Source organism: Pinus tabuliformis, chromosome 8 (genome assembly GCF_031772625.1).
Source record: "Pinus tabuliformis cultivar Carrire ecotype Pingquan chromosome 8, CPIR1, whole genome shotgun sequence".
Lineage (NCBI taxonomy): Eukaryota > Viridiplantae > Streptophyta > Pinopsida > Pinales > Pinaceae > Pinus > Pinus tabuliformis.
In genome coordinates, this window is record NC_142294.1 from 1,989,587,630 (window position 1) to 1,989,598,237 (window position 10,608).

Sequence of the window (10,608 nt, forward strand, 5' to 3'; positions counted from 1 at the left end):
TTGCTGGCTCCTTGACAATAATCCAAGGTTTACCGACAAGTGACCCCAGGCTCCTCGACAATAATCCGAGGTTTACCGTTTGTAGTACGTGCGTATCTGGCGTCTTTCCCAATGAAGGAGGATTGATCCCCTCACTGGTTCGGACACGGTCTCGTGCTTCTCCTTTAAGAGGAGCTTTCCCAGAGCATAAGTGAAACAGCTGGATTTATTCTATCACAAGATAAGCTACTTGTTTGGTTTTGTTGTCTTGGAGAGTTTATTACTCTCCTACTCCAAGACACTAGCCTGATCTATATTGGTGTTTCAGAGCCCTAGTAAATAAAAAGTTACTAAGTTGATTTTACTTTAAGCGTTAATTTTATGGCTTTCTTTAAGACAAAAGGTAGTGGAGATGAAACTGGTGGTGTGTAGACTCGACTCGCAACCACTACAAAGATGCACCTAAGATGATTTACACTACTTTTCTTTTTCAATGAATATCCTAGCTAAGAGAGTTGGAGAATGCAAATTTTATAGAAAACAACTTTCTTGGCAAAGACAATCAAAGAAACAATCTCTTTATCTTTTCAAAGCATATAACTCATGACCACTAATTATTTCACGAAATTTCCTTTCTCTTCAAAAGACTACAAATGCTACCAAAGCAAACTTTTTCCAAAAGAATTTTTATATTTTGCCTATATTAATCAAGCATGTAAAGCTATTTATCAAAAATCAAATTTAACAAATCTAAGAAAATCAAATCAAAATCACTCAAAAGCAAATCAAAGGGAAATTTACCTAAAAGAAAAAAATAATGAGGACAAAAGCTTACAAGGATAATTCCCGGATGTTTTACTCAGTAAAAATGCAACTAAGGATCAGTTCATGCAAAATCATAAACTAATCAAAAAACAAAATTGAAATCTTTTTGTTCTTTTTTCTCAAGAATGAAATTCAAAGCTTTAATCAACAAACTTTTTCGAGATTTGTAAAGAGAAGACACAAAGGTAGGTTTCTCACAAGGGTGAATTCTATGACAGGCCTGACTCCTAAGAGGGTTGAACAAAACCAGGGAGATCCAAAGTTTGACAACCTTTAACGCCAAAGTCACTACAGGACCAGTTAAAAATCAAACCCTAAGGCAAAATCTCTATGAATTCCACTAAAACTCTCGACACTAACGGAACAATTTCAGGCGAAGATCTCTGACAGTAAACCAATGGATCTGGGCAGTAAAAACAAATTAAAAACAAAATCTAAAGAGAAAAAAGGAAAAAATTGAAATTTTCTCAAATTTGACAGGGGTACGCAGGTGATCTGTTCACACAGGTGCGGGTACGCTCTGTGCACAAAGCCGCAGTGCGTACAAGTACGCACTGTGCCTAACTCAGAGGCTGCGTACTGCTGGCAAAGCTAAGAAAAATAAAAATCTAATTTAACCCTAAGCTAATCCACCCAAATACACAGTCAAACAGCCAAAAACCAGAAAACAATCGATTTTTCTGAGACCAAAATATCAAATCAAAAAGAACTCAAACACATTCATGGATTCCCCAGTGGAGTCACCATTTTGTCATGCGGAAAGAGTTGACTTTGTGGACAAAGCCAACCTCCCTAGAAGCCTAAGACTTTCTAGTGACAAACAAGAAAATTAAGAGCAATCCTTCTCTAAATATGCATTTACACTATGAGTAATCAAGTGTTTAGATCCTACCTGTAACCCAACGCTGTTGTAGTAGTCCAGCCTCGTTGATCGGGATGAGCTCCTCCTTCTCTTCGAAACTTGCATTCACTAACAATCAAACGATTAAATAGCACCTGAAAATCTCATAAAATAAAACATATTTAATATATAGACCAAGGAGTACATGAAACAATTCACAAATAACAAATTGTTGAGAAGAATGGACTTATTTGCATTAATAGGTAACAAAAGAAACCATTACAACCTGAGCCTTGGTGTTGTGCACGTCCCTCCCAGGGTCCACAAGAGTTCTCCTTTACTCTGATCAGCTCACCCACTTCCAAATGGAACAAGCAAAGATGGTAATCTCTCCTCACAAGCTTCTACAAGGAAGTCCTAATTCCAGCAGCATCTACCCTTAGGAATGTTTAGCTTTCAACCTCCCCTCCCTCTGGCCCAATTCCTATATTTATAGTGCTCTAGAGGAAGTTAGTTAGTTCCACCATGAATGGGATAAGCCCCTCTTTCAATGGGATAGCTCCCCTCTTCATGGGATAAGTTCCTCTTTCTTTGGGTACATGAACCATCTGGAGGCGCTTCATACACGTCAAACAAGCTTCTAGAATGCTCTAGAAATGACCACAAGTAACTTTTTTAAGATGAAACTCGCGCCTTTTGACCGTTACAGGGGTACGCACCCACCCCTTTACATACAGAGCGTACAAGTACGCAGGTATTGTGAACTTGGGTTGCGTACACGCAGGTAAGGCTAAGAGAAACTGCGTACCAGAGATAATTGACTTTAAATGCCTTTTCTCTCTTTCTTGGAGTTTGACATGAAGAGCAGAGGCATGAGACTTGCCAAGGAGGATAGTATGACAGTTGATGGAGCCATACTAACTGCAAATAGTCATGGTGACATTTTTTAGTGTAACAGTGCTCAAACAGAGGGTAACCGGATTTATTTTTCCTCATCAGGCAGCTAGACCAATCATGAACTTGTCCCAAAAGGACTTGAGCTTCCTCCCCAACTTGGATGATAGAGGCTTTCAGACAAGCCACTTCTGCAATTTCAGTTCAATTTTGTCGGCATACTAGGTAGCAGGATCCAGTAGTTCCTTCTGAGTGGCAGCAATACTTCCTTTAAGCTCTCAATTGGTTGAGACAAGGTCAGTACAGGTTACTTTGATGTGCTCGCAACATTCAAGAAGAGTGCAGGCTGAGAAATATTCCAGGGCATCTATAACTTCCTCTGCAACCGAAGGCCATAGATCCTGGAATTTTTCAGTAATTTGGTCGAGCTTACTCTAGAGACTCTGTTTCTCCTGGAGGAGATGATCTCGTTCTACCACAAGGCCAATAATTTATTGTTGTTGTTGTTCATGTTCGACAGCCAGAATGTTGTGCAACACCTCTGTTTGGCATGCATCTAGTTGAATGAAACTAAACTATTAGCCTGAGGACCAACCCTCGAGGTCATTGTGGAAGGTCTAGGGAATGGACTCAACAACGGTTGTCCACTAGCAATTGATTTCTCAGATTTCCCTTGGGGAAATGTCTCAATCTGCGACTGTATGTGGAGCAATGTGGACTAGGATGGAGTGCAACGATGACGAGGGGATGGGATCAACGGGTAGGGGAAATGAGTGAAAGGTCTCTGGAGAAGGATTCTCAGGGCCCATTAATGGACCTGATTCAGGTAATAATGACAACATAGATGATAATAATTATGACTCATCAGCTGACCAATAATTGTGCCTCATCTTTACCATGCCCAAACTTTCTACGCCCATAAATACACACCTCTCGCATCTTGACTGACTTATGCTCCGCTGGTGGACGAGCGTACCAAAAATCAAATGCCTCCACCCTGTCTTCACTAACCTCCTCTCATCCTTTCAACGATTAAATAGTCAAATGTTGAAAGCAAAACTTCCAAAATCAGATTTGCAAAGCAAAATTGCGTTAATATAAATAATTATATTTTGCTAGGCCCAATGGCCTCCTCCTCCTCCCGTCTTGCATGCCATGACTCAACACAACTACTTCTTCTCACTAATTAATAATTAAATGCTTGAAAGCAAAATTTCTGAGTGGATCTTCCGATGCTTCTGTTCCGTGTTCACCACGCCCAAACTTTCATAATGACACCACCACCTCCATCTTCACTACGCCCAAATTTCGGTGGAAACCTATGGAATTGTGGGTCCCGCTCCAGCCTTTTCTCACTCTTTCAATAATTACATCCACAAATAATTATTAAAAATAAAATATATTTTATTATTTAATATAAATAATAAAATAATGAGATGTAGATCACTCAACGACCTGAATGTTGATCACTAGAAATTACACCTCATCTTCATAGTCTTTCATCCGCTCCTTCGCTCGTTGACGAGAGGACGAAAAATTACATGATTCACCACTCTCTCCCTTTATAAATACTCATGACCATCCTTCACGTTCATACCATCCTTTGCCATTCACTTCTCCTCTGCATTTCTATTTCCATTTCCAACACCATGCCCTTCCTCGCTCTTTCTTTTCCTCTTCATTTCCTCTTTTTCATCTTCACTTTTTCCTTCATCTCCGTCTCCTCCTCTCTGCATTCATTTCATTTTCATGACGATCGACAGTCTCTCTTAGCTTTCAAAAACAAAATAAGCAGTGATCCTCATGCTTCCATGGCCAACTGGAGTCTCGCACTCCCCTTCTGCAACTGGCCCGGTGTCACCTGCAGCCGCCGTCACATGGACAGAGTCGTCTCTCTCGACCTCTCTCACATGGAACTGCAGGGCACCATCTCTCCTTACCTCGGCAATTTGTCCTTTCTCCATTACCTTGACCTTTCTAACAATGCCCTCCACGGTTATATCCCACGTCAATTGGGATGCCTTTTCCGTTTGAAGACGCTCTGGTTAGACCGCAATCAATTGGAGGGAAACATTTCGAGTGATCTGGGCAATTGCACAAATTTGGCTCACTTGGCGCTCACCTACAACAATTTGACTGGAAGTATTTCAGAAGAGTTTGGCTCCTTCATACATTTGAAAGAATTTTACTTAGGTGCAAATGGATTCACAGGTACTATTCGTCTTCCTTTGGAAATCTCTGGGCATTGATTATTTTAGAAATTTAAAAATGGTCTTACTTGTGTTATTGTGAATTGTGAGGTCACATTCCCAAATTTCTGTCAAATCTCTCGTTTTTGTTGCATTGGATATCTCTGACAACAAATTCTTTCGTAGCATTCCACAAGAATTGGGCCAACTCACTAGTCTCCAAATCCTTTACCTCTATGGCAATGAATTATCAGGCTCCATTCCCCCTTCTTTGTCAAATATCTCCACTTTGGTTGACTTGGCGATTTCGGAAAACAAACTCATTGGTAACATTCCACAAGAATTGGGCCAACTCGCTAGTCTCCAAACCCTTTACCTCCATGTCAATGAATTATCAGGCTCCATTCCCCCTTCTTTGTCAAATCTAGTTAACTTGAGTAAGATTTATTTATGGGGAAATCAACTTAGTGGAAAGATACCAAATTCCATTGGAAATTGTTCAAAACTCAAAGAGCTCATCCTATCCGTCAACATGTTGAGTGGGAGTGTCCCAACAACATTAGGTAAGCTATCCCTACTTGAAAGATTATATTTGCGTTCTAATCAGCTTGACAGTGGCAGTGCTACAACCATGCCTTTTCTTATAGCCCTTACCAATTGTTCCCACCTAAAAGACATAAACTTGAGAGACAATAAACTAGCAGGTGTCTTACCCCTTGCCATAGGAACACTTTCTACCAATTTTTCTTACCTTTCATTAGACAACAACTTGATAGAAGGGAACATCCCTCCACATATAGGCAATCTTACCAGCCCAACCTATCTAAATTTATCTGGAAATTCTTTAAATGGTAGCATTCCATCATTAAGAAACCTTAAAAATTTAGAAAGATTAGTTTTAGGAAACAACAAATTACAAGGAGACATCCCTGATGACTTTGAAAATTTACAACGACTTGGTCTCTTGGACATCAGTGGAAACATACTCTCTGGAAAGATTCCCAATTCCCTTGCACCCCTTAAACAATTAAGATTTCTTCTCCTCCATCACAACCAATTATCAGGGAGCATACCTTCCAACTTAGGAAACTGTACAAATTTGGAATTGCTCGACCTATCACACAATAAACTCATTGGAAACATACCACGTGAGATTGTTAAGCTTTACAATCTAAATTTCTATTTGAATTTGTCTTGGAATTTATTAGAAGGCTCCTTGCCCATGGAGATTGGTAAAATTTCAATGGCTCAAGCTATAGATATCTCTGCTAATCACTTGAGTGGAGTCATTCCATCTACACTTGGAAGTTGTGTTGAAGTAATTTCGTTGAATTTATCTCGGAATTCCTTCCAAGGTTCTATTCCAGATTCACTTGAAAATTTGCAAAGCCTTATGAGCCTAGATCTCTCTTCCAACCTTTCATCTGGGACAATACCTATTACTCTCAACAAGCTGAAAATGCTTCAATATTTAAATCTATCTTTTAACAAGCTTGCTGGGGAAATTGCAACAGGGGGAATTTTTGCAAATGAATCAATTTCCATATCCTTAAATCGAAATCCCAACCTTTGTGGACCAAAAATATTCCAGTTATATCCTTGTCCGACACCAAGAGGTCATTCTACAATTGTCAAAAGAGTACTATTGACAGTGAGTGGAGCTATTGCTTTTATACTCTGTTGTTTGTTTTTAAGATTCCTATGGAGAGGGAATATGCATATACAAAACATTCATGTTTTAAGATCTATTTTCCAAAAGTTAGAGCATCCGAGGATCTCATATCAAGAGCTTCACATAGCGACTAATGGATTTGACAGAGCCAACTTGTTGGGAACAGGTAGCTTTGGGTCAGTTTATAAAGGAATTTTGAATGATGGCACACCTGTTGCTGTGAAGGTTTTCCAATTGCAAAATGACCAGAGTGAGAAGATTTTTAAAGCATAATGCAGTGTCTTCCAGAAGGTTCAACATCGAAATCTAGTCAAAATCATAACCTCATGTTCCAACCTCCATTTCAAAGCTTTAGTGTTCAAGTTTGTGTCTAATGGAAGCTTATAGAAGCATTTGTATCCTAAAAGAGATGACAACAATAGTGAGGATGTGTGTGAAATGGAGTTGAAAACACTATTAGACATTGCCATAGATGTGGCCCATGCAATGGAATATCTTCATCATGATTTTTTTGTGCAAGTAGTACATTGTGATATAAAGCCTAGCAATGTACTTTTGGATGAAAATATGTCAGGCCATGTCACAGATTTTGGTATTGCAAGATTGATTGGTGAAAGCTCTACAAATTCACATGCTTCATCACTTACTTTAAGAGGATCCATTGGCTACATTGCCCCAGGTATGTCTTTCTTAAACAACATTTTCATTTTTCTTCTCTCATTAACAATATTTATTTGGATTGATTGAGTAAAATTTAATGAATGTTTCTTTTACTGTAGAGTATGGATTGAGTGGAACAATTTCCACCCAGGGAGATGTTTATAGCTATGGAATTCTGTTATTGGAAATGCTCACTAGAAAGCAACCAACCAGTCACATGTTTGTGGGAGACCTAAACTTTCACAATTGGGTGAACTTTGCATACCCAAAGAATGTGAATGAGGTAATTGAAAGTAGCCTTTTTAGTGAGGTGTGTGGAGATGAAATTAATGAGAACAAAGTATATAAATGTCTACTAGATTTGTTGCATGTTGGTTTGATTTGTTCAAAACATTCACCAGAAGAAAGACCAACTATGAGAGTTGTGGTAAGGATGTTGGAGGGTATCAAAGAGGATTTGGAGGCAAATGTAGTTGCTTCTAGAAGATTGAGACGAAGCATATCCAAGTTGCTTATCGATACAAATGCAATAGGGAATGATGCCTCTACATCAAATGACCAAAGTTCTTGTACATTTTAGTTTATGAAGTGAAGAATGGCAAATATTTTAGGTCTTGCCATCATTCATGTAATGTTAATATTTTTTTAAACTTTTAATTATTCAAACAACCTCATGCTAGTATGCATTATCATATTGTCAACAAGGAAATTACATGGTTTTGCAACACTATATTGAATAGATTGTAGGTTTATATTCAATTTGATTTTTTCATCTATCCATGATGTCAATATTATTATCTAACTTCCCAAACTTGTTTCTTAACAATAACAAGGCTAGTGTTTACCTTGACAATTTCTTTTCCATGAGCAATGACAGCTTCATGGATCTTTTTTTCTATCTGCAGAGAGAGCTTGTCCAAACTTTGGGCAATAGTTTGGTCATTTTCTGCCAAAGTCTTAATGTTATCATTTAGGTAGACAGTATTATAGTCTTGTTTTTGTAGAATTCTACCAAGCATAACTTTCATTTCAGAACAGGCAGTTTCTACTGAATCAAATCTAGACTTGACAAATTTCTCAAGACTAGATAAAGCCAAATTAGTCCAGTTTGTAGCAGCAATTGAATCTTTGGCTGCTGAAGAAGGATCATCAGGATGAGATGGAAGTAATTTATACAATTTTCCATCTTGTCCTCTTATAACAAAATTTTTCCAAGGTGGGAATTCTGTATCAGTCTCAAAGATAGAACCATCTAAGAGTTCCCACTTGTGTTTATTTGGAGTTCCAGTTCTGATCATATTTACATGGAACTGAGAACAAACATTTCTTACTAATTCTTCTCCTTTTATCTTAACAGATATCAGAGTTCTTGGGATGTTTGGCTTTGCTAACATACTCTGAATCTTTGGATGAAAGTCAGGTGCTTTTAAAGGAGGAGGAATTACTACAGGATTTTCTTTCATCTTTTCTTCTACAAAATTTTCTGTGTCTTTGATCCTTTTTTGTTTAGCTTGATTTTTGAATTGTTTGATCAAAGATTCTTCTGTTTGGTTTGCAGACGGATAATACCATTCGTAGAATGATATCCATTGATTTTGTGCTTTCATCCATTCCTTCCACCTGTCATTGTTTTGCTTGTTTAATGTTGGCCTGTCTTCCTTTTTCTGAAGACGCAATTCTTGCATATATAAATGTTCTTTTTCATGGGTGTAAATATCCCAGTTGAACATTTTCTTTTTCCAGACATCTTCTGGATCATATGGGCCAATTCCTTTGAATATTTTCAGAAAGGCAATTATTTCAGAATCAGAAGGGATTTCAACAAATTTTGGAATTTTATCAATAGGATTTTTCCTATATGAAGGAATAGGTGAAGAACCAACATAACCTAGACCATGAGGTGAAGAACCGGAAATAGTATGTACAAGTAGTTCTTCTTGAAGATTAAAAAAAGAGACATGCTTGTAACTTTCTTCAGGTGATTCTGATGACGGGGTGAACTTTATCATATTGATTCTATGAGCATCTGAGGAATCACCATGAGGGGTTGGAGGATCTGATGAAAATTGACAAAACGTTTTTGAGCAGTGAGGATGGTCACATACCGAGCTAAAAACTGGATTTGAACTAGACTGAGTAAATAGCCTTCGGAGTGACTCGTATACTGTTGGGTCAATTACTATTTGCTGTGGTGTTTGTACAGGGTGTAATTGACTGGGAGAAATTGTGGGGATAGAAGTAACAGAAGGTCCACCACGCTCAGTTGCGGAAACTCTGGGGAAATGAGTTATGACATGGTTATCTGTTTCAGAAATGATTGACTGGGTGGCTGCGATAGGACGTGATGCAGGCTTTTTCCATTGAGTGACGCAATCATTTGGAGGAGACAAATGTTTTCGAGAAACAGAGACGGGGGCAACAGGGTTGCAAGCTGTGTCATATTGTATCATAGTTACTGTACCAGATTCTTTATCGGGGGATTTGAGGACAGCTAGTATAGTAGTATTGAAAAAGCGGACACAGGTAATATAAAAGATTGATAAATTTTTTTCCTTAGACCTAAAACCATCATATCCTTGAGTTTGAATGCCAAGAGTTAAACATTGGAGGATATGGGGATCATCAAGGGCTACAGCAAAATCAGGAAAGACATCATATTGAATTGGACCATCAGACAGATTGGTCTCAATTCCTCCTATCAAGGCTTGAGTAAAAGATATCCATCTATTATCTAACAAAGCAGAGAAAACAAATGTTCTTTAGCCTCGTCGGTGAAGAGCATTAAGGCCAACTCTAACCATACCAAGATGAACATACTGATAGCCAGCTCGGAGAGCAGCTTTGATCTCTTCAGGTTCTAACAATGGAATTATCATCATTGTGTTGAGATTTAACTCAGTTTTTATAAACTTTTCTCTAATCTTTATCTGACTGAGTGCTTTTAAATGAAAACGGGTAAGACCCTTATATACCTCATGTGGAGATATAGGAGGAAGTCTCCATTTAACTCGGGGATTATTTTCTTCAAAACTTAAAGAAGCATCATTTACATCAGAAGATTCAGTTTGACATAATCCATCTAAACCAGATCTTAACGAATCTTCTGTTTCTAATTCAGAAAATTTCTTTGAACCAAATCTACCCATTTCTACTGAACTGCGGGATGATTCCATTATAAGAAGATGGAGTAAAATAAATACCCTATTAGATCTGTGCAGAATGATACCAAGAAGGATTGCGATTTCCTCTTGCTGGATATATTGCGGCTTCTTCGCGTACTGAGGTACGAATTCTCGTCCAACGTCTTCAACACCTTCAAACACCAATCACACTGCAACAATAGGCTATAAACACTATTCAGGACTCAAGCGAATTCGCGATCCACTCAAACAATATATCACAAACAAAATTCACTCAGACAATACTTGGCTCTGATACCATTTTACACGACCTTCACACAGATATCATGAAATACGGAAATATATAGCAAGAAAGCGGGATTTTATTATATCAGTATTAAATTGCTTCGAAATTATTTGTATTATGTT

At 38.2% G+C, this 10,608-nt stretch overlaps 2 protein-coding genes across 2 annotated transcripts; both read left to right on the plus strand.

Annotated features, from left to right (window-relative positions):
• Window positions 1-4,194: 4,194 nt before the first annotated feature.
• On the plus strand, window positions 4,195-7,780 carry LOC149244422 (uncharacterized). The gene is made up of 3 exons (XM_089371539.1): window positions 4,195-4,694; window positions 4,840-7,079; window positions 7,180-7,780. The coding sequence occupies exons 1-2, from the start codon at window positions 4,351-4,353 to the stop codon at window positions 6,671-6,673; spliced, it is 2,178 nt and encodes a 725-aa protein (XP_089227665.1). The 5' UTR covers window positions 4,195-4,350; the 3' UTR covers window positions 6,674-7,079; window positions 7,180-7,780.
• LOC149244423 (putative LRR receptor-like serine/threonine-protein kinase At3g47570) lies at window positions 6,839-7,640 on the plus strand. Its single transcript, XM_089371540.1, has 2 exons — window positions 6,839-7,079; window positions 7,180-7,640. Exons 1-2 carry the CDS (start codon window positions 6,839-6,841, stop codon window positions 7,638-7,640), a joined length of 702 nt encoding a protein of 233 aa, XP_089227666.1.
• Window positions 7,781-10,608: the final 2,828 nt, after the last annotated feature.

What these genes read in the sequence shown, in the direction of transcription:
- LOC149244422 (XM_089371539.1), top strand. Translation starts at nt 4,351, where the DNA reads ATGGCCAACTGGAGTCTCGCACTCCCCTTCTGCAACTGGCCCGGTGTC. An exon ending in ACTGGAAGTATTTCAGAAGA is followed by an intron (nt 4,695 to 4,839) that starts GTTTGGCTCCTT and finishes GTGAATTGTGAG; the next exon opens with GTCACATTCCCAAATTTCTG.
- LOC149244423 (XM_089371540.1), top strand. Translation starts at nt 6,839, where the DNA reads ATGGAGTTGAAAACACTATTAGACATTGCCATAGATGTGGCCCATGCA. An exon ending in CATTGGCTACATTGCCCCAG is followed by an intron (nt 7,080 to 7,179) that starts GTATGTCTTTCT and finishes CTTTTACTGTAG; the next exon opens with AGTATGGATTGAGTGGAACA.